The sequence below is a fragment of the Ailuropoda melanoleuca genome, chromosome 14 (genome assembly GCF_002007445.2).
Source record: "Ailuropoda melanoleuca isolate Jingjing chromosome 14, ASM200744v2, whole genome shotgun sequence".
In the NCBI taxonomy this organism is placed as follows: domain Eukaryota; kingdom Metazoa; phylum Chordata; class Mammalia; order Carnivora; family Ursidae; genus Ailuropoda; species Ailuropoda melanoleuca.
The window spans coordinates 41,381,085-41,408,049 of record NC_048231.1 but is presented as its reverse complement, the minus strand read 5'-3'; the positions used below and the strand labels follow the sequence as shown (position 1 = coordinate 41,408,049).

Here is a 26,965-nt window from a genome sequence, read left to right as displayed (position 1 = left end):
TGGACCCAAACCCAAATCTTCACTTCAGCAGAATGCACATTCTCTTCAATGCCCAGGACCGGCCCACCTGCCCCTCTCCCGCCCACCTCACTCCCACCCTACGTCCCAGTCGTCAAGGCCTCTGCCTTTCCCAAGCTCTTCTCTCCCCTCATCCCACGGGGCTTGGCCTCCACATCCAAGAACCCATTCCTGAGTCTGTGCAGTGTGGGGTTAACTCAGCAGGCCTGGGTCGTCCACACCCTGCACAGCCCAAAGAAGATTTGGTCCTTGCCTGGCACTTAGGAGGCAACCTCTGAGCCCTCAGAACGTCTGAGATCGCTGTCCCTTTGCTGATCAGGAATCTGTGCATAGGAAGAGGCAATACAGTCCTTGGGGGCGGGTGGCTGGCAGGCAGCAGCCATCTGTGGCGGCCCCAAGGACCCAACCACAGGACCTTCTTTGGTTTCCCGCTCACCAGGGCATAGGCCCCGGCTGCAGTGCTGTTGGTTGGAGTCAGCGCCCCAAGGGAAGAAAGTGGGGCTTGTGGAGAAAAGGCAGGGGGTGGAGTGAATGGATAGCGAGATGGGCAGGTGGAAGGATGGGTGGGTGGTTGGATGGATTGATAGGCAGATAGATGGAGGGGGGAATTCAGAGGGGATGGCTGGTTAGAGGGAGGGATGGATGGTTGGATGGATGGATGAGGGACAAATGGAGGGAGGAACAAAGGAATAGATGGTTGGATGGATGTGAAGGGGTTCAGGACAAGTGTCCCCCAAATATGTCATTTTGGTATGAAGGCTATTTTGAGCTGAAGGCAATTAAGACCCTGTGGGCTCAGGAGAAACTTTTGTCCCTTCCTTAAATACTTAGAAGAACCTAAATTGGGAGCTTTGCTAGAATAAGAGTTATCATCAGAGATAGTTTACGTGAGTGACCCATCTCGTGGCAGGGCAAGCATCTAATTAGCAAACGTCTGTTCTCCTTCTCGTGGCCCTGTGAACTGTCCTCCTCCACTTTGAAGCCCAGGCCCCTGTTCCAATCTGTAGCTCAGGATGGCACAAATACCTCCTTTTACCCTTCTGTCTTGGAACCTCTCCTGTGGGTGGTGGTTCCTGTACAGACAAAATTAATTTGCTTTCCTTCTGTTGATCTATCTCATGTCCATTTTATGCTTAGACCACCTGGAAGAACCTCTGAAGGGTAGAGAAAAATATCTCCTCCCCAGCAGGTGGGTGGAAGAGGTGGATGGAGGGGCGTGTGGAGGAAGAGGTAGCACAAGCCGTGGGCTGTGGGGCAGTGAGGGTGCGTGTGCGGTCTCACCGGGCAGTTCTGTTAACTGCGCGGAGTGTCTGCAAATACAATCCAGTGTTAGAGACACGTGTATAGGCAAGCACTATAAGACATATACTCGTACTGTCGAATAACTCATGAGCTAAGGACGAGATCCTAACGGGAAATTTAAAATACCCAGAACTGAACGACCATAAAACAGTGCATGTCCAGACTTGAGGGGAGGGCAGCGGAGCAGCGCTTCCAGGGAATGAGGACAAACACTTACGTTGGAATAGGAGGAAGCCTCGGGCTTTGTAAGCTGGGACCCCACCTTAGGAAACCAGGGGGCTGGCATGTGGGAGGCAGTGGCTGCAAAGGGGCTCGAGGCAATGAGGGGGTGACAGAGATATTTTATATCTGTGGTGCCAGCAGTTACCCACCTGGATGCCTTTGTCAAAAGTGAGAACCACACCACGTGCATAAGTTATCCCCAATTTTGTAAATCAAAGAAAAAGGGAAAGCTGGAGGTGGGGGGAACAGACTAAGCCCAAAGAAAGTTAAAAACCAGAGATAGGGGCGCCTGGGTGGCACAGCGGTTAAGCGTCTGCCTTCGGCTCAGGGCGTGATCCCGGCGTTATGGGATCGAGCCCCACATCAGGCTCCTCCGCTGGGAGCCTGCTTCTTCCTCTCCCACTCCCCCTGCTTGTGTTCCCTCTCTCGCTGGCTGTCTCTATCTCTGTTGAATAAATAAATAAAATCTAAAAAAAAAAAAAAACCCAGAGATAAAAACAAGATTGGACCAGGTGATAGAGGGCCATGAAGACAAAAGTTAGTTCTTCCAAAAATCCATCTCCCACTGAAGCGGACCAGCTTCCAGGTGTGATAAAAACAACAAGAACGGAAGGAAAAGACACCAGTCAACGACACAACCCAACAGGAGGCTGTGATTGCAGATTTAACAGATAGTAGGCCACAGACTGGCAGAAAATGCTTGCAAACACCCATCAGGTACAGGACGTGTAGGCAGAAGGCAGGGGAGCTCTCCGAACTCAACGGTGCAGAAACAACCCAATTTAAAAAGGGGCCAAAGTCTGAACGTGGTGCCAAGGAAGGCATACGGAGGGAAGGTGGTACACGAGGCGGTGTTCCCCAACCTGTGTCATCAGGCAAATGCAAATTAAAGCCACGGCGTGGTTCCCCTGACTCCCCCGCGAGGACGGTGGACACGAGCAGTGGCAGCACCATGCATGACAGAGATGTGGGGCCAGAGGCAGCCTCGAGTCCCGCGGGCCGCCCAGGACGCAGCCGGGGCAGCCGCTGTGGGCGCGGGCTGGGTCCTTTCTCCCCCCGCGATGACTCAGGAATTCCACTCGCAGGCGTTCCCTCAAGAGAAATGAGAACTCATGTTCGTGCAGAAGTCTGCACGTGAATCTTCACAGCACCTCAGTTTATGATCACCCAAAACTGGGAAAAACAGGGGCTCTTGAACTGGCAGACAGATAGTGGCTGCGTCCGTCCATGAGATGAGCACTGTCCAGGTGTGAAGAGGAAGGCGCTCTTCACGCGCAAACCACGGACGAATCTCAAATGCGCTTTCTGTGGGAAAGAGTGGATTCACAAGCCTGTGTAATTCTGCTCATGATGTTCTGGAAACGGCAGGAACAGACAGAGGGGAAACAGGCCAGGGGTTGCCAGGGGTTGGGGTGGCAGGCATAGCGGACCGCCAAGGGGCGGCGGCACGAGGGAGTTTGGGGGTGACGGCGCTGACTCTGTGCTGGGGACGCAGCCGTGTGTATCCGTCAAAACACATAGAACTGAACGTCACAGAGTGAATGCTACTGCATGTAAATTACAAAATTAAAAACTGCAAAAAAACCAATTCCAAAAAAGTGTTAACGAGAGACTACTGTGAACAACTGTATGTCAGCGTTTCTGAAAACATAGATGAGACAGAAACATTATTAGAAAAATAGAAATAAGAAGTTTGATTAGTTGTATGGCCAGCAGGTCAATTGAGGCAATATTTAAAAGTTGTCCCGTGTGGGCACATGGGGCCAGAATGGCCCATTTTGCAAATGAGAACACGGAGGTGACCATGTCAGAATGCAGAGCCCCAAAACCAGCACAGGGTCAGCTCTCCTGACCACATCTGCTTGGGGACACTCAGCTCCCAAGCAGAGAGGAGCCAACCAGAGCCCAGCGCCTGGACCGCAGCTGGGACCCAGGGCTGCAGCTGGGGACGGAAGCCTGTCCCCCCCTCCACCACACCGACCAGGGTTTCTGAGGTTCAGCCTGGGACCAGCAACAATTTGATCACAGCCCACTGTGACATCCAAAGGCAAGACAGGACCCGCGGAGGCTGAAGGTGGCAGTAACCTGGGTCTTCTAGAATGGCCATTGCCTCCCCTGCAGGAAATCCTCAGGGCTGGGCAGCCGGTGCCGGGCACCAGCGAGGACCCCAAGGCTCCAAGAGTGGAGCACAACCTGCAACAAAGAAAGTACAGTTTGCAGGGGAACAGGGGCGCCATTTTGCAGAATAAGGCTAGGATGCTGATTCGCTGGGCAGGGCACTCAGGTGGGCAGCCTAGGAGGGCTATGCACAGAACGACGAGTGGGCCGTCCGAGGAATCCAACCTGGAAGGAAGAAGAAAAGCTCTCTCTGTCTGCAGATGATGTGAACTTATGCGCAGAAAGCTCTGAGGATGTCATGAGAAGCCTGCTAGAAGAAAGGACATCAGTGAAATGGCGGACACGGCTTCAGCACGCGGCCCGAGCTGTATTCCTCGGCGCTGCTCATGAGCAAAGCCGAAAGGAAGTCAAGAAACCAATTTCCTTTTCTATAGCATCAAAGAGAATAAAATACTCAAGGGTTAACGTCTCCGAGGACCTACCAGATTTGCACAACGAAACCTACACGGCGTGTGGAAAGAAATGAAAGAAGACAGAAGGAATGTCCCGTGTTTGTGGACAGGAGACGGGCCCAAAGTGGTCTTCAGTTTCACGGCAGTCCCTGTCAAAGTCCCCATGATGTTTTTTGCAGAGATAGAAAAATCCATCCTAAAGTTCACATGAAGTCTCAAGAGACAGCAATCACGGGCGACTTGATGCTGGGGCGGAGATGGACGCCCCCCGTCTGCCCCCAGGCCACCCGCAGAGACCAAGTGAGAGCGGGCAAAGGGCAGGTGCAGCCCCGGAGACGCAGGGCGGTGTGGGGGAGCAGACAGGGTGAGGCTTGATGCCTGCCGCCCGCTGTCCCAGCTCAGCGCAGCCCCTGCCTGCACTCCGGCCCTGCCTTTCCATTCCAGAGGGGCAGCTCTGCCCCACGGGCCTACCGGGGCTGCTGAGTGCTTTGCAGATGGCATCCCACCCCCCGGGGCCTGCCGTCCCCCACTTCTTACCCCAGAAGAGCCCAGCCCAGAGAAGCCATGCAGCCTGCTGGGGTCACACAGCAAGAAGGTGGGCCCAGGAGTCCTGAGCACTGCCCACGTTCCTGTTCCCCTGGAGCCCCTGCAGGGTTCCTGCGGGTGCGGGTCTGCATCTGTGTGCACGTTGTGTGTACTAGCGTGTGCACGTGTATGCAGCCATGCATGTGTGTGCGTGTGCAAAGATGAGCCAGCTTTCATCTCCAGGTGGGTGATGGCAGGGAGAGGGAGGAGGGCGTGACGGGGGCCCCATCCAAGTGGGTGGCTCCCCCTCCACCCCGGAAGGAAGCCTCAGCCCCAGGTGGCGATGGCAGGCCGAGTGTGTGGTGTGCAGGTGAAGGGCAGGAAGTCGAGGCCGCTCCCGCCTCTGACCTGGATTCTCGGAGGGGAGGAGCGGCCGGGAGCCCATCAGATGGCGGTGCACGTGACACATGGCCTCACCCACACGCGCCCCTTCCCTCCACCTGCTAACCTCCGCCTGGCCTCACCCCAGCCCTGAGTGTAACTCTTCAGTGGGTTGGTGGCACCCGCTTGCCCTCTGACCTGCTCCCATCTCACTGTGGGCAGGTGACGGGCAGAGTCAGCCTTGCTTGGCCTCCGAGGCCCTCAAGCCCCAGAGTCCCCTCTGGGTAGCCCTCTGTGACCCCCGGCGTAGCTGTCCACTGGGCGGTGCCCAGCTCCTGCCTCTCCTGCCCATGTCCAGTGGGTCCCATGCCCCTGCCTCCTGTCTGTCTCCTGGCCCTGGGGTCTCAGGCCCGGCCACTGCCCCAGCCTCCCTGCTGCCCTCTGGCTCTTTCCTCGCCCTGACGGGGCAGAGTAGCATGTGACCTGACCTCACAGCCCCCCACCGAAAGGTACTACTGGCCAGCCCTGGGAGACAAGCTGCCCAGTCCTGACCGTGTCTCCCGCCCCGCGCGCCCCAGGGGCACTCAGCCCTCCCAGCCTCCTTCTCTCTGTCCCTCTGCCCTGACGCCCTTCCAGACCCCACGTGCCCCTGCAGTGCTTCTGGTCACCCTCCAGGATTGTGGCCGTACTCCCAGGGCCACACGCCCAGGATGGCCCCCATGACCTCTCTCTGGTGCCTGCTGACGTGTGGGTCTGCGGGTCGCAGAGGCCCGGGGGGAGGTCCCCTGCCCTCCAGAGCCTGCCCAGGGTGGTGCATACAGCAGGTGCTCTGTAAGCACCCCCAGCCCGGTGGCCTGGGACCCCCACCCTGGGCGTTACCCAGACTGTTGAGCACTGAAGTTGGCTGGAGGCCTGATACCCTGCAGAGGAAACCAAATTGCTTCCTGTGAGTGGCGGGCTCAGATAGCAGCAGTGTTTTTCTGTGGTGTGCTGTCTAGGAGAGGTCAGCCTGCAGAGGGGTGGGGGGAGGGGAGGGGGAGGGAGGGGAGCCCCATCCTGGCATTCCCCTCCCCAGTTCACTTCTGCTTTTTTCTGAATTGCAGAGGGTACCGGCAGCAGGAAGGCACAGGGGCCCACTGCTGAAGACCCCGCTGCCCGGGTCTCGTCCAGGCCCCGAGGGCGAGCCGCCCTGCCTTTGGCTGCTACTGGAGTCCTGACGTCCACAGCGCCGGGGTTTCCCCAGGCGGGGGGGCGTGAGGCCCGGGGTGGGGGGGGCTCCTAGTTGCAGCGGCAGCCTCTTCATGGAGGGGGTAGCGCAGAGCGATCCCAAACCCTCCCCCGGCACCCGCCTGCCAGCAGAGCTCCCCCCCAGCAGGATGAATCATGGGGCAGGGGCCGCCCTGTGCGGCATGGGATGTGCAGTGTTATCGGTGGGCACCCCCCAGTTGTGAAACCCCAGAATGTCTCCAGAAAGGCCAGATGCCGCCTTGAGTGAGGCCTCACCCTGGCTGGGGACCACCGGGCAAGGCCCTGGCCTGGCTGTGCCGCAAGGGGTGGGGGTGGCCGGGGGTCTCCCCGAGGCAGCAGGAATCCAGCAGGAAGGGCCTGGTTTTCATTTCCCATCTGCTCTGACCTTGAGGATGGGGGATCTGGGGGAAGGAGCTGGAAAGAAGGCCATGCCGGGGCACCGTGTTCTGTGAGCCTTGCCGGCCGCCTGGCCACGCGGCGCTCTGAGCTGAGTCCCCTGACTGGGTGCCTGGACAACAGAGGGGGTCTATGTGGTGGTTTGGGGGATTTCTTAGGTCCCTCTGTGTCCCGGGCAGCTGAGACGTCCTCCGGCACAGTCTCCTATGATCTTCCTCGGTCCGTGGCTTCACACACAGCGTGCAGGTCTGTTGGTCCGCTGTCTGTCCTGCCAGGTAGGGGCCTCCCTGCCTCGAGGGCCCGCGGCCCCCCAACAGCACCCACGGCGTGAAGACCCCTGCTTTCTTCTGTAGCCTTATTGTTCTGTTCCCCACCTGCTCTGTGACACCCTGCTGCTGGCGTTCCTGTGTGCGAGGAGCCCCTCGCTGTGCCCCACACGCCCCATAACCCGAGCTTGGCCGTCCTCCTCCGCCCACCCAGCCGGGGCTCTGAATGGCAGGACACTGGGCCCACGCATGATCTTCTGAGAGCGGTTTCCACTGGTGGGGTGTCTGCTCAGAGGAGCTCCAAAGTAAATGGTGTGGACCCCGCCACCCATGGGGCTCACAGACCAAAGGGATGGACAGACAGGGCCCGCGTGGCTGTGACCCCCTCTGCAGGGCTCTGGGATCCTCGGGTGCCCCCAGCACATACTGGTGAATGTGCACCCCCAAAACATGACCCAAAGCGTCCCTCGACTCTGCTTACGAGCTGCTCTCCTACGAGTTCTGGGGTGACATCAAGCTCCTCAGCACCGCTGTTCCCGCTGGAAGGGCGGAGCCCTGTCTGCGGGCGCAGGGATATCAACTCCCGCTAGTGCCGGTGGGCCACGGGTCTCGTGGTTCTCCCCAGCGACCCCACTTCCAGAGCCCGATGGCAGGGGCTTTCCTGTGGCTTCCGCGGGGCCTCCTCTCCTCCATCAACCCTTCGGGGGTCGCCCCCAGACCCCCTCTCCCCAGCTTCTCGGGACCCTTTCCTCATCTTGGGGCACTTTCATCCACCCACCTGCCCGGGACCTGCCCTTCCAGGTCAAAGTGGAGCTGGTGACCCCGTGTGCCCAAGGCACGACATGCCGCTTCCCGCTTAGGAAGAGCACCCAGCACGCACGGGCACAGCAAAGATCACCTTCCCCAGCCTCCCCTGCAGCCAGGCACGGTCCCAGCCCTGCATTCCCGAGGACGCAGGACCAGGAGCCTGGGTGGGAATTCTGGGATGTCTCCTCGAAGGGGAGGGTCTCTGCCACCATCCACTGCCTTCCTTCCCAACACCTGCGGTACCCATGAGCAGGCTGCAGGTCAAGCAGCCATCTTCGGCCGCGAGATAAGGCGCCAGGTTCCCACAGCTGTGGAAGCCTCCAGGCCAGCCCCGAGACAGACAACCCCATGTGTGGACCGTGGTGATCTGGGGCGATGGGCCAGCCTGTCCAGGGCTGAACTAGGACTCACGGTTCCCAGTCTGCCCCGGTCAGAGGAACATAGCCTGAGAAAGAGACTTTCAGAATCACTGAGCTCTTGGGGTGGCCCCTCTCAAAAGCCCCGTTCCTCCCCCAGCCTCTTCCCTCTCAGGGAAGCTCTCTTAGGAACTGCCCCTGAAAACCCCTTCTGGGCTGGGGACTGGGGAACTCCTGCCCTTTTCTGAGGACCGCCGGGTCCCTGGAAACCCCAGCAGCCCCTGCGGTCCTCTCCTCCAGCCCCTGACAGAGCAGAGCCTGCTTGAGCAAGCAGGGGCGATGCCTCGAGGGGTCGGGGAAGGTGGGAAGATGTGGCAGCCCACGGATCACAGTTACCACAGGAGCAAGTCGAAGGAGACAAACCATATAATCAACCCCGCAGAGGCAGGGTGGGTCATGGTCCAATTCGGGACAGCTTCAGTGTCTTCCAGAATAATGACTGTGGTTCCCTGAGACACACTGAGGACAAGGAGCCTGGCGCCCCCACCTCCCCAGCAGCCAGCAGGGACAGCAGCCCAGGGTCCACTGATGAGCACAGACGAGGGACACATGGTCCATGCACACAAGGGGCGATGACTCCGCCTTCAAAAGAGGGGCGTTCTGACACCAGCTCTGACGGGTGGGCCTGGAGGGCGCTGTGCTGGGGGAGATCGGCCAGACTCAGAAGGACAAAGCCTGCATGACCCACACGTATGCGGTCCCTAGAAGGTTCTGTGGACACGGGCGGCAGAGTGACGTTTGCCAGGGAAGGGGGAGCTTCCTGGGGACAGAGCTTCCATCCGGGAAGCTGACAGTCTGGAGAGGCTGCCGGCCGCCACACGTCGTGAGCTCAGTGAATACCACTGAGCCTACGCTTAAAGACTTAAAAGTGGTGGAAATTGTAAATGTTATATTATGTGTAATTTACCACATTAAAACAAATCTGGGGCACCTGGGGGGCTCAGTCAGTGAAGCATCTGCCTTCGGCTCAGGCTGTGATCCTGGGGTCCTGGGATCGAGCCCCGCGTCGGCCTCCCTGCCCAGCCGCAGGGCGGGGTGTGTGTGTGTGTGTGTGTGTGTGTGTGTGCTTCTCCCCCTGCCCCTCCCCCTGCTCACGCGCTCTCTGTCTCTGGTTCTCTCTCTCTGTCTCTCAAGTGAATAGATGAAATCTTAACAAAACAACACAAACTTCTACGAGTCCTTCGTGATACTCAGAGAGGGAAACTAAGTCCGTGGCTAACGCCATTTGCCTCCCGTTGATGAGAGAGGCTGTTTCCAGATGAAGCCCATCCGAGATCTTCACATTGGCTCAATCTTGGTAGTGGTTACAGGAGGGCTCGTTACATTCCCTCCTTCTCATTATAACGACTTCAGAAACTGGGAGAACGGACACCCTTGTTTGGTTACGCAGATGCCCCGAAGGGCCAGGAGCAGGGCAGTGAGAGAGGAGGCCCACCCTTTACCTTCTGAAATTCAAATCCATAAGACCTATTTGAAATGGTGAGTAATTTTCGCTTCTCGAGAGAGGAGGAGCCCTTCCAGGTTTCGTGGGCACCTGCCCCCCAGTGGTACTGTCAGGTGGCTGTGGGCCCCCTCCCCGCTGCCTGGAAGGTGGTCGGCCCTTAGGAATAGGGTCCAGACCCCTTGGCTGGGTGGGCTTATCCCTGGTTCTCTGCAGCCCTGTCCTCCCCGGCAGCCTTCCTCCCACATGCCTCCTTTGCCGCTCAGGATCATGCACGGAAAGAGACGGATGCAAGCCGTAGGGGTGGAGGTGGGCCCCGGGGGAGGATTCAGCTGACCTAACTTGAATCAGCGGCCATCCTTGACCGGCCAACCATGGCACGGAGGTCATAATGGTCCAGATGGGACGATGCTTCACACCTGGACTCATCAATGGAAAACACGGGCCCCTGAGTGGGGTTCCAGAAGGGAGCAGGTCCCAGAGTGGGGCCTGGGCCACGAGCAAGGACACTCAGCGTCCCTGGAGACCTCTGGCCCAGCTGGCCTGATGTGGGCTCTAGTGGCCGCTGCCAAGGATGGTGGGTCTCAGGCCCCCCCAGAGCCTTAGCTCCACCTGCTACGGCCCATCTGGGAGGAGCTCCCCTGGGCCTGAGCCTGGGGAGGGCAGTGGCGAGACCCCGGGCGGGTGTTTCTGGAAGGCTGAGGTAAGCCCTGCGCTCAGACCCATACACACTCGATGCCCAGCTTTCTAGGCACTCAGCAGCCACCCACACCAGTGAGAAATCAGTGTTCGGGTGGCGCTGAGCAGACCGGCTCAGAGCCGCAAGACCCTGCAGCCTGGGGCGGGCCGTGACCCAAATGTGTCTTAGGGAAAGTGCAGAGTGGGGGTGCACCCTCTGGGGGGGGTCCCAACCCTGAACGTGCCCCGAGTGCAGCCTCCTGGGTCCACCACCATTCACTATCCCTGCTGCAGGCTGGACACCGATCACCCCAGAGTGCTGGCGCGCCCAGCCCTGCCCCCGTAGGCTAAAAGAGCCAGGGCTGAGTCAGGCCTTGGTGGTGGGAGACGTGGTTTCGTCTCACCCCAAAGCCCAGAAGCAGCTCACTGGGCAGAGGGTGGTTGGTAAGGCAGGGGCTCGCCTACAGCCCAGGGCATTTTCTAAGGCAAGTGGGGCAGGTGTTTAGGTCCAAGATGTTTGAACCTGGGGTCCTGTAAGCTGGGGAGAGGGACAAGCAGGGCCAGGCAGTGCCTTGGGGAACTGTATCCTGGGGAACCCACGTGCCCCCCCCCAAGAAACTCACCTGTAGAGTCCCCTGGGCTCCGCTGGGATCAGCTCTAGGGGTCCAGAGGCAGAGCCAAGGACAGAATCTATTGGCCCCTTTCTGCTGGTGGGACCCCTCCCCAGGACGGGAAGTGGGGAGGGAGGGCACCACGTGACGTGGCTGGGCCTGCCCTGGGGAGGACGAACGGGGGCACTAGGGCGGGGGCTGTCCTGGGGCCACTGTGAGCAGAGCCGGAGTTCATCTCTGAGGGTCGCTCCCCGTGCCCTGCCCGGCCCTGTCAAGTGTGGGGAGAACAGGCCGGGCTGCAGCCGCTCCTCTGAGCTGGTCCCCTGTCTGTCCGCCCAGCGGGGAAGACGGTATACCTGTCTCTCTGAGCGCTGGCACGGCCACGAGGAGAAGTGAGTCTGGGCTGGTTTCCTGCATCTGCCCCAGGAAAGTTCCGATGACACCCAGGCCGGGCTGGCCAACCCGGGGCCTCCTGTTTACAGCAAGGAGAGTTTGAAAGGAAACACTTGGACCCTGCTACTTCCTGAAAGTTCTCAGCTGGGCCTACAGAGCGTGAGTGTGAGGTTCACCTCCCTGAGTAAGTCGTGGGCTCCACGTGCTGGGGGGCAGCGGGGTGGGGGGTGGCCGTGTGCATGACAGGTGGGGGAAAGGTGGGGGCTTGGTCAGGGGTCTCAGCCTGCGGTCCTTCACCAAGAGAGAACCAGGGGCACCAGTGCACACAGATGAGGTAGGCAGAAGGGTGTGGGGGTGACAGGGGAGGCAGCTTCTGTCCGTACCCTGAAGTCTCTGCCGACCCTGAGATTTCCCTCTGTGAAGTTCTCACCATGGCCGCCGGTCCATGTGGCCAGAGAGTCAGAGCTCAGGGCAGGGTCGTCCCTGGAACCTCTCCAGGGTAGACAGGTGGAAGCTTCTGGGTGCCATGGGGTTGTGGCTAATTCTTGGGGTGCCTGGTGGGTGAGATATAAAGGGTTTGGCTCCCTTGCCTCCAGGGGCTGCCTGGGCCGAGGGGCATGTGGCCAAGGGGAGGGGCGGGTGGGACAGCGAGGTCTCCACCGGGGGGATGGCCAGCCTGGTCGCAGGGCATGGTCCTGGGGCACGGGGCTGGCAGGCCTCTCAGGATGCTGTCCAGTGCCGGGCATGGGCCAGTGGGGTGTTCCCGTGTCTGCCGAGAAGGGTGGGCAGGCCACCAAGGATGGGGAGTCGGGCTACACTGCTCTTTCAGGTGTGTCTGTGCTCAGGAGGTTGACGAGACGCTGTCTAGGGGCCCTGCCAGGTGGAGGGTGGAGGCAGAGGGGGACAGGACAAGTAAGGAGGGACCGCATGGGGTGTCAGCATCTCTACCAATCAAAGAAATGCAAATGAGATTTTGAACTGTGCATTTAAAAATCTATCCGGGGTGCCCAGCTGGCTCAGTGGGGACAGCACGTGGCTCTTGATCTCAGGGTTGTGAGTTCAAGCCCCATGCTGGGCGTAGAGATGACAAAAAATATATATCACAATGGAAAGAATAGAAGCGTGGGAAGCCCACATGGGTGATGCGCTGTGGGGGCCGAAAGCCCAGCAACTCCCTCCCCAGAGTTTACCCCAAACACGAACACAGACATGGAGTCAAGGGGGCGCCTGGGTGGCTCAGTCGGTGAAGCATCTGCCTTCTGCTCAGGTCATGATCCCGGGGTCCTGGGACGGAGCCCCGCGTCGGACTCCCTGCTCGGCGGGGCGTCTGCTTCTCCCTCTGCTGCCGTTGCCCCTGCTCGTGCTCTCTCTCTGTCAAATAAAATCTTAAAAAAAAAAAAAAAGAAAGAAATGGAGACAAGGATTGGGCGTGAGGATGTGGGGCCCTTGGAAGAACTGGAAAGGTCCGGCTGTGGTACAGCCAAGCCCGGCCCTGAGGGCTTCAGCGGCCTGCAGGGACAGGGCCCACGGGCACAAACATCGAGTGAGCCAGGGCAGGGTGCCAGTCGTGTGCAACCCGCCACTGCACTTCTGGTTCTGCTTGAAAAGTTACGTAATACAAGCTGAAGGAGGTATTATGAGAGGCTTGAGGGACGCCCCACGATGCCGGGACGCAGAGCGCCGGGAACAGTGCCCGTGAACGCAGGGCTCCTCTCCTGGGACAGTGGGCTGAGTTAGTGCCATTGTGAGTGGGCCACAGGCTCGCAGGCTCCCTGGAGGAGGCATGCTGTGGGCCGCGAGATGAGAAGGAGCCGGGAGGGGGCCTGGCGCAGCTGGAGGCAGAGAGGCCTACTCTGGCCAGGAGGATGTGGGGGGACCAGGGACGGGGGAAAGAGGCTTCGGGCTGACCCGGCCTACCCACCCCATCGCTCTGTGGCTACCGTGGTTCCCCCAGAGCACAGACCAAGCACAGAGACCCCCGAGGGTCAGGCCCTTTCTGGCATTGCAGGCGTGGCCAGCTTGTCCCTCCCCTGAACCCCAGGGCTGGGAGCAGCCTATCGCTGAGTCGGGCGATCCCATGGGGTCTGTCATTCCACCTGCCCCTCTGCAGACACCCGCTTCTGTGGGTCCCCAAGGTGGCCTGCTGCCAGCATGGAGGAGCACAGAGGGCCACCCCCACAGCCCTTGTCCCCCCACCCACCATCCGGCTCCGCGGGAGGACCCACCCAACCCCGGCCAGGGAAGAGCCAGGGTGCTCTGGGGCAGAGACACCAGGAGGGAAAAGTGCACCGCCACCCTGGCCATGCTGGGCCCTGTGGCCAGCACCCGGCTCCACACCTGGGCTGCCCCACGTCCTAGCCGCCAAGGTGATGCAGGGGCCCCTGAGGTTGGCGGGAGTGAGGCCCTGGCCCGCTCTGGGGCTTGCTCACCTCGAAGGGTTGGGGGGGACACAGAATTGTAGGAGAAAGTAGGGGCAGTAGGGGTGGTGAGCAGGGGAGACAGGAAACAGGGTCACCGGGTCCAGGAAGACCCTGGGAGGCCTGTGAGCTGAGGTTGAAAGCTATGTATCCATGGGGCAGAGAACAGGACAGGCTCTGAGAGTAAAAGGCGGGCGGCTAGAGCACTGGCCAGCGGCGGCAAGACAGCAGCGCTCGATGTGGAGACCTGCTCTCTCGGGCCACCCCGCGCTCCGCTGTTCCGGCCTGGGCCTGATGCTGGCCTTCGGGCTCTTCCAGGGTGGTCCCTCTCCATCCCCGCCCCTTCTGTCCAGCCGGGCTGGACCCAGAGCTGAACATCAGCACCTGGCATTACACAGGCAACGTGAGCAGGCCCCCCCAGGCCCCCCAGGAGCCCTACTCAGCCCTGAGCTGCGTGGCCCCTGGGGCCCCAGGGGCAGCCCGGTGAGAGGGCCCTTCTGCCGGCAGGCCCCACTTGGGAGGAGAGCACACACTGTCAGTTGGGCCACCACTTCCTCTGGTATATTTGCAGAAGCGGGTTCCAGAGACACCCCCCCCACTCCTCTCCGTGCTGCAGGGAAGAGTGGGCAGTGCAGCCCCCAGCGGGAGGGCTCAGCCCCCCAGCTTCCAGAGTCCTGCAGAGTTCAGTGAAGGCATCAGACTTACGCGAGCCCCTGCCTCAGGCAGCTCAGTGTCTGAGGAAGGAAATCCGGCCCGGGGCGAGGTGGGTGGTGTCCGTCCCACCCATGCTCCTGGGGCTCAGACATGCCCGCATGCCTCCCAGGTGGCCTGGCCTCCCAGCCACACCTCCCTTGGGGGCCTGCCTCAGTCACCCCAGCTGGCTGGGTGTCTGTTCCGGCGGTGTGCACCACGCAGACGCTGCTGGGTGACCGCAGGGAGCTTGGTGGTCCAGCTCTCTAAAGGGCAGAGTCCTGCACGTGGTCCTCCTGGGCCAGAGGCCACACACCTCAGTCAGAGAACCCCCAGGGCAGCCCCGCTTCCCAGCGCAGGTTGTCGGGAGCAGGGGGCTGATCCGAGACCTGGGGGTGGGACAGGCAAGGTCCAACGACCCTCCAGGCCCACGCCCGCCGGCCTATCTGGGAATGTTAGACTCAGAAGTTTAACACCACTTGGGAAACAACCATCTCTAGACTCCCTCTGTCTGGATTTTCCAGGTACAACTTGAAAGTCGTTGCTAAGCCAACACCCCGTTGCTAAGCATACACCCCGGCCATGCTACCCCGGCCATGCTACCTGGTGGAACAACAGTGATAAGGGGGCTGGGCAGCTAATCTACCCCCATGGGCGTCTCCCCCTGAGCAGGCGGCCTGGGGTGGGGTTGGAGCCGGTGCAGGAGCCCCCCTGGGTCCAGCCTCTGCCTCACAGAGCCCCCCGGGGTGCCGGGTGTGCCGTCCCCACGGTCAGAGCATGGGTTTAGAGTGTTGGCCTCCCGCCGGACACTCTGGCTGATGAAGACAGACGCTGTTTTAGAGGTTCCTCTGGTTAGGGAAGGAAGGAGGCACCCTGGACGCTGGCCCTCACCTGCCGGGGCCCGCGGTGCCTTCAGACCGGCCCATACTCCGTGCTCTGCAGGCATTGTGGGTGCTGTCCTGGGGGTCCTGGTCCTGTCCACACAGGGCGATGTGCTGTGACGTGCTCCCAGGTGGCATACGCTTCACATCCTGGCTCATTATTTCACCAGGAAACATTCCAAGAAAGGATTTTACATGATCGAAAGTTAAGCACATTGAGGATTTGGGAAGCATGTTGCAAAATTGTGCTCAAACACATTTGTGCCAGTTAATGCTCCCATCAACACAGCAAAGGGTGCCCACTCCCTCACACTTTTGCCAACGCTAAGAATCAAAGTTCTTTAGGGGCGCCTGGGTGGCACAGCGGTTAAGCGTCTGCCTTCAGCTCAGGGCGTGATCCCGGCGTTATGGGATCGAGCCCCACATCAGGCTCCTCCACTATGAGCCTGCTTCTTCCTCTCCCACTCCCCCTGCTTGTGTTCCCTCTCTCGCTAGCTGTCTCTATCTCTGTCGAATAAATAAATAAAATCTTTAAAAAGAAAAAAGAATCAAAGTTCTTTATTTTTGCCAACATTTTGATGTTTATGTTCATGTTTCTTTGATTATAAGTGGAGTTGAGCTTTTTTTTTTTAGGAGCTGTTTTTATTTATTTTGTGAATTATCTGCTTATTGGCTTTGAAACTTATTTTTATTGATTTGTAGATGTTCTTTATATATTAAGGACCTGCTGTTGTATCCCATAGGATAAATACAAGATTTGGCACAAAGTAAATGCTGAGCATCTGTTGCATGACTTAATTTGTGACTTAATGTGATTTCCCCAAAGTCATTTCACCCTCCTCTTTCTCCAGGTCATTTTGAACTCTCAGAGCAAACTTCTCAATAGGATCGACAAGATGTGTGACGGGAACTAGACAGCCTGTTAGAACCACCATGAAGTTGGAACCCTCAAATATGCCAGGTGAGAGCGCCCTCTGTTCTCGTCTCCTTTGACTTTAAATATTTGGGAGGGAACCTGTAAGAATTCTTCTATGATGCGCTTTGCCTTGCACAGGGAGACTTACTTCAAAACTTAGCAGGCAAAAATAGATTTACCTAAATAAGAACTAATTCATCAACAGTGAAGGTGGGGTCTCTGCGTCAAGACATCGGGAGGCATCTGTTTCTTTATTTTTTGAAGCGCTAGGAAAAAACCAGGAACAGGACAGAGGGGGTATCGGGGCCTCCTGTCACGCCCATTTCTGGTGCCGTGTGGAGCCCCAGAGCGGACGTCCCACAGGCGCCTCTCCCCCCGTCTCCCGGGAGCCCTAACCAGGGAGCTCTTTTCCCCGGAGGTCACAGTCCCCGGTGTGTCCCTGCCGGGGAGCCCCAGCAAAGACGGCGCCACTCCGTCTCCTGCCTGAGAACCGCGGCGGCCCCCACTCCCTGGGCTCCCTCCACCTGCCGCCACTGCCCCCCTCCCCCAGCTGGGCCTCACCGTGTTCATGCCCCTGAGCGCCGGCCCCTGGCCTGCACGTGCGTGCGGCAGCCCCTGTCCCAAGGCCTCAGGAAGGGGGGGCCCGGGGAAGCCAGCCACGCGACCACCCCGCCCCCATCGTGCTGGCGACTCTTAAAAATCAAAACGCCAAGTGTCGGTGAGGCTGTGGAGGAACTGGAACCCCGTGCGCTGTCGGTGGGAGCACGGGCAGCGCGGCCGCTGTGGAAGCCACTCGGCGGTTCCTCAAAAAGCCGGAAATAGAACTTCCCTATGATACAGCGATTCCACTTCTGGGTATTTACCCAAAAGAAGTGAAAGCAGGCTGTCGAGGTGAAGCTGCATGTCCATGTTCTGGGAGGAAGGGCTCACGAAGGACGGGCCGTGGGGACCGGCCGGGCGTCCCCCCGCAGACGGACGCAGGAACGCATGACTCCAGCACACACGGACTGATTCGTCGGCCGCCGGCTGGGATGTGGGTGGCCCTGAAGGACACGGTCTGAGGGACAGAAGCCAGGCACAAGAACGCCCATGTTGGGGACCTCCGAAAAGCAGGGGGCAGAGGCCTGCGCTGCAGAGGGGAGCTCCAGTGTCATGGGGACGGAAGATGACAAGAGCCCTGAGGAGGGACAGTGGTGGCGGCTGCAGTTGTTAGTGGCCCTGAGCTGCCCACGTGGACGTGCAAAGACGGTAACTTTTCTATCACGTGCATTTTACCAGAATAAGAGCGTTGAGGGAGACGAGTGAGCGGAATGACCAGGTCAGGGTCCGGCCGTGAGGCTGACTGACCCTGCCGCTCGGGGACGCGCTGTTGGTGGCCTGGCGATGAAGCTCCTGCAGGGAAAACAAGCCGGGCGTCCCCCCACAGACGGGCCATGGGTATGAGCCGTGCGCCCACTTGGCCTCCGCTCTGCAACAGCGGCCCCGCCCGGCCAGGCCGCCCAGACCCCGCGAGGCGCGTGTGGCCTGCAGGAGCCCGGGGCCGGGCCAGCAGTGAGGTCAGCATTTGGGATGTGCTGCTTTCCCACCCAGGTGGACGTCCACGTGGAAAGGTCATGGCGCTGGGACTCGGGGGCCGCCAGGCTAGAGAAGCCATGCCACCTTCCGCACAGTCACCGAGGCCCGGCCAGACTGTGGATTGGCTGCCGTGGCCAGAGAAGGCGTCGGCCTGCGCGTTGGCGTGGAGGAAGGGTGGGGTCCAGGGCTACGATCCCTGCGGTGTCTCCTGAGGAAGGGAAAGGCGGAGCCCAGGAGCACAGGCTCGGGAAGCTCTGTCCCTACAAAGGTCACAGACGTTCATCTCCGTGACGGTCCCCGAGGAGGGCAGGGAGGGAGGAGAGGGTCCAGGCAGGCTCTGGGTGCAGGTCAGGCGGTCAGAGCGGCCCAGGAGAGGAGGCTGGGCAGGAGCGGGGGGCGGGGGGGGCCTGGGATCGGCAGCTTCCGTCCCTATGGCGGGTCGCTGGAGAGCGTGTGAGTCACAGGCGTGTCCCTGGTCCTCAGCGCTGGGGGTCACCCCTCCCAGTACTGCACTTGTCCTTACGACTCATCGCCCACCATGTCCCCTGCCCCCCAGGAGCACCGTGAGGGGGGGCGGGTGAGGACCGGCCTTGGGCTCCAGCAGCGCGAGCGTGGGGTTGGGCCTCCCGGCTGTGGGCCGGGGTGGTGATTCGCAGGTGGGCGTCGGGCAGGTCACACCTTCCTCCAGGGTCCTCCATGACAAATGGGCACTGGAGTGGGGCCTGGAGGAGCCCTGTGTCTGGCGTGGATGGGACATGGCGGAGAGCACTCCCCTGGGACACCCATTTGGCCCATCAGCCGGCCTCGACACACTCCCGCTCTGCAGTCCCTCGAAGCCCGGGTCACACGGCGGCAGAGCTCCGCGAGAGCTCGTCTTCACTGCGGGCACTGGGCTGGCTGGGTGCCCGAGGCTGTGCACTGACGGGGCCTCTTGGGTCCCCGGAAAGCCAGAGCCCCGAACGTCTCTGGGCCTTGGACTCCATGTGGCCTTGCACGGTGACTCCCCGCGAGGGTCAGCACGGGGACACTCATGGACGTGGGAGGCCAGTTTGTTTTCTGTTCCCGAGCTGATTCACGGCTGTTCGTTTCCCCACTGATGGGGACAGCAGGGAAGCCCTGGGCTCTCACGTGGGGTGGGTGTGGGGTCCGAAAGGGGACACCTGCCTACGGGACCCCAAAGGACAGCCCCGGCATGAGGGCTGCTGGGAAGCCAGCTCTGGAGTGAATCCCAGGAGCCCTGCCCGCCGGCCACCCGAGCTCGGGGATGAAAGTGTATCACTGACCTTTAAAAAGGCACAGCTTAGACACGACGGAGAGACTCGCATGCTGTCGTTGGACGTGGGCTGGCACTGCGGATGGAGGACGGGGTGGAGGCCGCGAGGTCCCATGGGCGGGACCAGGAGCCATGCGCGGCTGACACACGGAACAGAGCCCTGAGGAACCAAATACAGGGTCTCTGCACAACAGTGGCATTTATACGCTCTCGGATGCAGAAGGTCCAAGGTCAGACCAACGGGGTGACGGCTCCGCATGGCTTTAGAGGCCAGAGGACGGAGGCCAGGGCGCCCGTGTGCTGACGCTACAGCCCACCCCTAGGAGACCACCTGCGGGGACCAGGTGAAAAAGGCGTCTGGCAGTCTCCAGTTCTCCCCGGGTGGAGGAGGTCCTGAGGCGGGAGAGGGAGGGATGGGAGCTGGCAGGAGCTTGCCCACCACGTGGCCCGTCCTGCACAGGGCGGACAAGCACGCCCACGCGTGAGGCTGCAAACACAGGAGCCGCCACACCCGGGCCGGAGAGGCACACGGGCTGGTCGGGGCGCTGCACGGACAGCGCCTGGGTCTCCTGCATGGTCAGAAGGCTGCAGGCTCTGACGAGCTCCAGACGCCACGAACCTGCACGTTCAGTCTTGCAGAGACTACAAACAGACCTAACGATAATTTCCAGAGTAGTGGAGGAGGGGAAACAGAATTCGAGAAGCGAACAATTCCAGGAGTGTGGGCTTGCTTGTCCGGAACGGAGAATCTGTTCCAGTCCCCCTCCTGGGCTTGTGGACGGCCGCCTTCTCCCTGTGTCCTCACGTGGTCTGCCCTGGGTGCGTCCCTGTGCATGAATGTCCCCCGGGATTAGGGCCCATCCAAATGACCTCCTTATAACCTGACCACCTCTGTCAAGACTGGCTCCAAACACAGCCATGCTCTGAGCTGCTGGAGGGCAGGGCCTCTCCATGTCTTTTTCTAGGGGTGGGGAACACAATTCAACCCGTAACAGAAGATGAAAGGGGAATAGAAACAGAAAGGGCAGACGGAGGAGCACAAGTGAGGGGGGGAACAGAACCGCATCAATGTGAACGGGCCGCGTCAGTAACTGAGCTCAGAGTGCCCGGTTTTCAAATCCAGGGGTGAGCTTCTCGTAGGTGTCACCTCTAAAACACGGGGATGCAGGCGGTTTGAAGGTAGAAGGCTGGAAAAAATACACCAAGTACACCAAATGGACAATAATCAAAAGAGGGCTGCTCTTTTTATCTCAAGCAAAAAAGACTTTACACTTAAAAGCATTCTTAGGAATCAGGCCTCCTTCCAACGGTTGCTGCTTCAAATTCCTACAAACTTAAAAGTGCAAACTTACTATCGTCATTGTCCTGGGGCTGAACCGTGGGGGATGGGCTAAGATCGGGCTGCTGGGGGCCGCATTCCTTCTGGAGGTGCTGGGGAAGGAGCCGTTTCCTCCTGTTCCGGCTCCAGAAGCCGCCTGTCTCCCAGGGCTCGTGGCCCCTTCCTCCCTCTTCAGAGCGGCCGGGGCTGCGGGAATTGTCACATCCCTCCACACCCCTGTCCTGTCTTCCTCCCTCTTCTGCTAGCAAGGACCCTGTGCTTACATTGGGCTCGGGGATCACCCGTGATAGTCTCCCTCTTGCTCCGTCAGCTACTTAGCAAATTTAATTCCCTCTGCAGCCTCCCCTCCCGTGTGGCGTGTAACCAGAATTGCACGGCAGCCAATCAAGCTACCGCATTCACAGGCTCTGGGATGAGGATGGGCACGTCTCTGGGGGGCAGCAGTTCTGCCCACCGTGGGCATAACAAGCATTATGACATGAAGATACGGGGGTCGATTCATCAGGAACCGCAGCCAGGGCTCCAACAGCTTATCCACAGGTTACAATAGAGAAAGCAACCTCGCGAGAACCGCGGGGCAGAGTGGACAAATCCACCATCAGCACGACGGGGCGGCTCCTCATTTTTCTCGGTAGTTGACAGGGCAGGCGGCAGGAAGGATGGCGCCGTGCCTGAGCTGGGGGAAGGGGGGCAGAGCGTCCAGACTGTGGGAAATGTGTGGACGCCAACACTCACTCAGCAGTGAACGAATGCACTTGCTGTCCGAGCCCACCAACGACCCTCCGAGGACCAGCCTCGGTGAGTTGCAAGGGCTGGGTACTGCACCAGCCCGTGTGTTCTGTCCATGATGCCGTCCGGTTGGAGACCAACGATCGGAGAATCGTTTTAAGGAACACGCTCGCAAACGTGTAAGCACCTGGTGTGTCTAGTCTGGAGTCAGGCTGAATCTTCCCCTTTCTTAGCGCCACAAAGTCTCTCCCAGGTGGTTCCCAGGGACGCCTGTCCTCACGCTTGTCTCTGTCCCGCAGGAAACGCCAGCGCGGTAACCAGCCCTGTGCCAGTGGCCGTGCTTCCCGGCATGGGCACCGCGACCTGCAACGGGTCCTTCGAGGACAGCAGAGTGCTCCTGGTGGTGGTGTACAGCCTGGTGTGCGTGCTGGGGCTGCCGGCCAACTGCCTGACGGCCTGGCTCACGCTGCTGCAGGTGCTGCAGGGCAACGTGCTGGCCGTCTACCTGTTCTGCCTGGCGCTCTGCGAGCTGCTCTATATCAGCACCCTGCCGCTCTGGGCCATCTACATCCAGAACCAGCACCGCTGGACGCTGGGCGTCTGGGCCTGCAGGGTGACGGGCTACATCTTCTTCTGCAACCTGTACGTGAGCATCTTGTTCCTCTGCTGCGTCTCCTGCGACCGCTTCATGGCGGTGGTGTACGCCCTGGAGACCCGTGGCCGCCGCCACCAGTGGACCGCCGTCCTCGTCTCCGTGTCCGTCTTCGTTGTCGTCGGGCTCGCTCACTGCCCAGTGTTTAAGATGGAGGAGAAGGAGACGTGCTTCGAGGCGTCGATGGACAGCGAGATTGCTGGCTACTACTACTCGCGCTTCACCGTGGGGTTCGCCATCCCCCTCTTCGTCATCGCCTTCACCAACCAGCGCGTCTTCAAGAGCGTGAGGCTGAGCGCGGGGCTGAGCGCCGCCCAGAAGGCCAAGGTGAAGCACTCGGCCATCGCGGTCGTGACCATCTTCCTGGTCTGCTTCGCCCCCTACCACCTGGTGCTCCTCACCAAAGCCGTCGCCTACTCCTACTACAGGGGGGACCCGGGCGTCATGCGCACCTTCGAAGCCAACCTGTGCAAGCTCTCCACCATGTTCCTGTGCCTGTCCACGGTGAACAGCGTGGCCGACCCCATCATCTACGTGCTGGCCACCGACCATTCGCGGCAAGAAGTGTCTAGAATCCACAAGGAGTGGAAAAAGTGCTCCGCGAAAACAGACGTCACCCAGCACACGTGTTCCAAGAACTCAGAGGAGCTGCCACTGCCCATGTCGGTCACAAATGACTCCACATTCCCCAGGACTGTCCACCCATCCGAGTCAGAGCCGGCCGCGTGGGGCTCACTGGACACTTTGGGAAGGCTGAGTGAGCAGTCCCGCTGAGCCCAGTGTCCTGCAGGGCAGAGTGGCCGGCGTGGGAGCCCAGGGGCCCGAGGTGTGGCTTCCCCATCCACTGAGCTTGCTAGCCAGTGTCCATGGCGCCAGCCACGAAGCCCCCCCTGGAAAACATGCCGCCGATTTCTCATTCCTGGAGCCATGCCCTTGTTAAGCCCCTGCCCCCTCAGGGTCCCACTGGACTCCACACAGAAGGTGGCAGCATGCCCAGGAGAAGGGTGATGCTCCAGGCCGCGGGGTACCCAGCCTCGCATGGCAGGCAGGACAGCCTCTTCCTCTGGACTCGTGCTGGCCGGCCCACTCGGCTATTAGCGAACAGCAGGGCCGCTGGCAGAGGCCTCGTGTCTGCCTAGTGCTGCCGGGGGTAGGTGCCTGGTCAGTATCCACCGTGATGACTTTATCTTCCGTGCTTTTCTGCAAGCATTGCTTGGATGACTGTGTTCTGCCTCGAAAGGCCCATGCAAACTGGGACCTTCACACAGCACCAGGTCACGGCGGGACAGCCGAGGCCTGCGAGGTGGGACAGCAGCCCAGCCCTGAGGGCCCTGGGCTGCTCTGTGCTGAGCAGGTCTGAGGCTTCAGGCTGCTGTGGACCCCACAGGGGACCCTCCGGCAGGGTGGCCAACATATCTTCTCGAGGATGCCCAGGGCGGGAATGCTAGTGGACACCCCAGGAAGGGTGACACGGCCATCGAAGAGGCTCAGAGAATGTAGGAATTCCTCTGCATTGGGCTTCCTGGCTTCCCTGGCAGGGGAGAAGCCGCCGCGGGCTCGGAACAGGGGGATCGGGAGTGGGCAGGTGAGGCCCCAGGCCTCCAGCCCTGCAACAAGGTACGAATGGAGTGTGGGTGGAGCACGGAACCAGGCCCACACGAGGCCCAGAGTCGGCCAGGTCACGGCGCGGCCTGGGTTTCCCTCCTGTAACAGGGTCAGTAACACCTACCTCGAGGGTCAGCATGGGGGGCTGACCCACCACCTCTGCTCAGGCACTCTGGAACGGAGCCCAGCAGGCTGCACGCCCCGCAGAGGGGCCCTGGCTCCCCCAGGCGCCTGCCCTTCACGGGAGCTGTGCTGGGCCGTGGTGCCAAGTTATGTTCTCCTGGCTGTAAGGCAGCTAGCTGTCCACTGTCCTTCCTTGCAGTGAGAGACATTGAAAAGATACATTTAGAAAATTTGTCTAGAAATAAAGATGCAAACATGCAACCGGTCAAGCTCCTTTCTGATGAACTGACGTCCTTGCCCTGTTCGGACACACGCCTTCCTCCAGGGCGCTCTTGGAGGGGTGTGCGCCCCTGGGCTCCCAAAGTGATGGGCCGTGGCTGCTGGGGACCGTCCGGAATGCTCTGGGCTGGGGAGAGAGCTGGGTGCCGGCAGGAGGGGCCCGTGAGCCTTCCCTGGTGTGCCCTGTGCTGGTTTGCGGGGGCTGCTGTAACCAATTAGCACAGGCGGTGGGGGGCTTGAAATGAAACCTGTTCTCCCCCAGTTCTGGGGCTGGAAGTCCAAGATCAAGGTGTCTGCAGAGCTGGTTCCTTCGGGGGTCTGGGGGAAGACCTGTCCCGGCTCTTCTCTCAGCCTCAGGTGCTGCCGGCCATCCCCGGCCCTCTTCCGGTCTCTGCCTCCCTCTTCACGGGCCCTTCTCCTGGCAGAGCCTCTCTGCATCTCCTCTCTGTCTCGCGGCCACATGTGGGCTCCCGTGGCCATCTGGACACCCGCGCGGTGCTGCTGGCTTCCCAGCTGTCTGGCCCCACGTGCTCGGCTGTGGCCGCTTTCTGACCTCTTTCCTCAGGGAGCTCAAAGCCTGCCCCTAGGGCACCAGGGTGACCAGGCTTCCTGAGAGCCCGGGGCAGGTGCACAAGTGTCCCACCCAGGGAGGGGGTGTCTTCCTGGGTCTTTCCACTCTTCACCCGGAGAAGCTGCAGCCAGCCCCCTGGTCTCCCTACTGCCCTGGGACCAGCGTTTTCAGACGGGAGGAAAAGACCACGGGGGGGCCCAGGTTACCCGGCACGTACGGCACCAGCGCCAGGCGAGGGGTCCGGTGGAGGCCTCCTCAGGTAGCCAATCGCAGCAGCCGCTGTGGCAGCCTCCTCGGGCGGTGATGGCGAGGGCCCAGGGCGGCCCCGGTGTGGGCGGGGCGGCGTGTGGGAGGGGCCTGTGTGGACGAGGCCTGGCGGGGGCGGGGCCGCGGTGGGGCGGGATCAGGAGTTTGGAGCCAGGGTGGGCGGGGCTACGGCAGGGTGAGGCGGGGTCCAGGCTCAGAAGGGGTGTCCTGGAGGGTCTCCTTCCCTGGGGGGTCTCACGGTGTTTTCAGTGACGGCACGGGGCCGCATGAACTTAGAACGTGTGTATGAGGAAGGACGGTGACCACTGAGGACCAGAAGCTCTGTGCTGAGGGCCCAACCAGCTCCGGTGTCCCCACTAAGACACCAACCAATCCACCGTCCACAGTGTGCAGGGTGCGCTCACCTTAGCTGAGGGGCTGCTAGGGGGTCCCCGATGTCGTGGACCAGCTGCATGCTGGATGCGGGGGCACCCAGGGCAAGGCCTGGGGGGCGGCAGGCAGAGGGCTCCAGGCCGGAATCCCAGCTGGACAGGGGCAGCTGGGGAGGGCACGGGCAAGGGCTGGGCTGGTCACCAGGGCCCAGCTTGACCCCAGGCGCAGCCTGCGTCAGTCTCCCCTGCCTGGCCATTTTCCCCTCCTTGACCACGACTGATGGTATTGTCTTCACTCACTGACCACAGACCTGTCACCTTTCCATCTGACTCATGTTGTTCATGGAAACTTCTCGGGTGAGCAATGGGGTTGCCGAGTGCTAGTGACCAGACCAGATATCCGTGCGTGAGACCTTTCCTCGCCCACGTCCACCTGCTCCCTCACACGCTCACACACACTCTGGGCCTCGCTCCTCCCTCACACACTCCCTGGGGTGCTGGAGGGAGGTCCACCCTGGCAGTCCCGCGATCAGTGCTGGAGGTGGGAGCGCTGAGGCCCTGCAGCGTGGCCCCCACCATCTGGGGCACACCTCCCTACACCCTACACTCCTGGGCTCTTTCCTCAAGTATGTCCAGACAGGGTGGGCGGGCTCCCAGGGTAGGGACCACCCTGCTGTTTGCTCACGGCTGCCTTCCTGGCTCCCTGGACAGGGCCTGTGCCTGCGTATCCCCCTTCCTACTCCTCAAGGAACTGTGGGGGACAGATGGCCATGTGCGTGGGCGAGCACCGTGCCAGCTGGGGAGCCCAGCCAGGCTCACCTGACATTTCAGCACCCGCACGTAGACCGACCTACTGGACTGTTTACCAGACACCCTCCAGCTTCCTGCCCTGACAGACACGCCTGGTCAGGTGCAGAGCCGGGCCCCTCCTCAGCCCTCCCCACTCTGCTGGCACTGCTGGCGCACCCCTCAAGAGGGGCCAAACCGCGGGGCATGTGGCTCAGAATGGGGTAGCTGGCAGTTCTGGGTGCCGTGTCTGCAGTGGGCCCAGAAGGGGTGCAGGCCCCCCAATCGGAAGCCTCCTGACCCTGGGAGGGATGTTGCAGCCCTTGGGGCAGCCATGTGCAGGCCCTCCTGAGGGTGCCCAGGGAGTGAGGAGCGCTGGCCACGGGATGCACCCCAACACGGCACGGAGCGCTTAGACGCGGGTGCACACGCTTCACGGACCATCTGAAGCAGGGCCCTGAGGACAGCTGTCTGTGGAGAGATCACTTCAGCCTCGGTCTTCACTGTTCCTGGGGAATGGCCACAGTACCTGCCCACAGGGCTGCTGGGGACACCGAGATCGTGCATGTCCCTGGCCTAGGCGGGCCTGACACGAGGGTGTGCTCAAAGTCAGTCAGACACGGGTCTTGGGGTCCTGCGGGGATGCCCAGTGTCTTCCCTGACAGAGGGCCCTGCATCCCAGGGGTGGCGCCTGGAGGTGCAGCGCATGGACACCAGGGGGCAGCACCGCCGCAGCTCCCCTCTCCCCGCCCCCCCATCTCCAGGGAGGAAGCTGCCCAGGGCCACAGCAGGGCAGGCAGAGCCCAGCCACCTCGGGCGGCCGGCTGAGCCCGAAAGCCCTCTGGGCTCCGAACTGCGTCTGAGAAGAAGAGGAATGGCGAGCGGCCTTGAGCCTAGTGACAAGTGACTGCCACAGCATTGTTGACAGTGACATCAGCCCCCAGCCTGGCCGGTGAGACGCTGCAGGGGCAGGGGTGAGGCTCACGACTGGGCTCCCGGAGGGCTGGAGGGCGTGGAGGCCACAGGGCAGCCCCCCGCCCCCCCCAGCCCTGTCGGCCGGCTCCCCTGCGGACCTGCTTCGGGACAGGGCCTCCCCCTGCACTAGAACGCTCAGAGGGTCACAGGTGTTGGTGTGGAGTGCAAGCTCTCTCTCACGCGGTGCCGGCGGGAATGCAGAGGGTGCCGCTGCTTCAGGGAACGGCCTGGCGGTTCCTCAG

General features: G+C 60.9%; 2 protein-coding genes and 1 long non-coding RNA gene across 10 annotated transcripts; 1 reads left to right on the top strand and 2 right to left on the bottom strand.

Moving 5' to 3' along the window:
• On the bottom strand, positions 1 to 12,835 carry LOC117795927 (translation initiation factor IF-2-like). 8 transcript variants are annotated; one of them, XR_004620119.1, is made up of 4 exons: positions 12,465 to 12,835; positions 11,658 to 11,828; positions 10,894 to 11,353; positions 1 to 3,735 (listed from the first exon to the last, which is right to left on the bottom strand). XR_004620119.1 is itself a non-coding variant. In XM_034642155.1 (4 exons), the coding sequence occupies exons 1-4, from the start codon at positions 12,483 to 12,485 to the stop codon at positions 3,276 to 3,278; spliced, it is 1,065 nt and encodes a 354-aa protein (XP_034498046.1). In that variant the 5' UTR covers positions 12,486 to 12,835; the 3' UTR covers positions 1 to 3,275. The 8 variants fall into 8 exon arrangements, 3 of the variants coding, with proteins under 3 accessions (XP_034498046.1, XP_034498045.1, XP_034498047.1); XR_004620120.1 differs by having other exon boundaries at positions 1 to 2,847; positions 11,705 to 11,828; XR_004620118.1 differs by lacking the exon at positions 12,465 to 12,835 and adding an exon at positions 4,650 to 8,791 and having other exon boundaries at positions 11,705 to 12,083.
• GPR132 (G protein-coupled receptor 132) lies at positions 11,324 to 23,743 on the top strand. The gene is made up of 3 exons (XM_011236815.3): positions 11,324 to 11,458; positions 16,114 to 16,223; positions 21,394 to 23,743. The coding sequence occupies exons 2-3, from the start codon at positions 16,196 to 16,198 to the stop codon at positions 22,518 to 22,520; spliced, it is 1,155 nt and encodes a 384-aa protein (XP_011235117.1). The 5' UTR covers positions 11,324 to 11,458; positions 16,114 to 16,195; the 3' UTR covers positions 22,521 to 23,743.
• On the bottom strand, positions 16,231 to 17,067 carry LOC117795928. Its single transcript, XR_004620121.1, has 3 exons — positions 17,042 to 17,067; positions 16,358 to 16,444; positions 16,231 to 16,277 (listed from the first exon to the last, which is right to left on the bottom strand). It is a non-coding gene; the product is annotated as an uncharacterized LOC117795928 (long non-coding RNA).
• Positions 23,744 to 26,965: the final 3,222 nt, after the last annotated feature.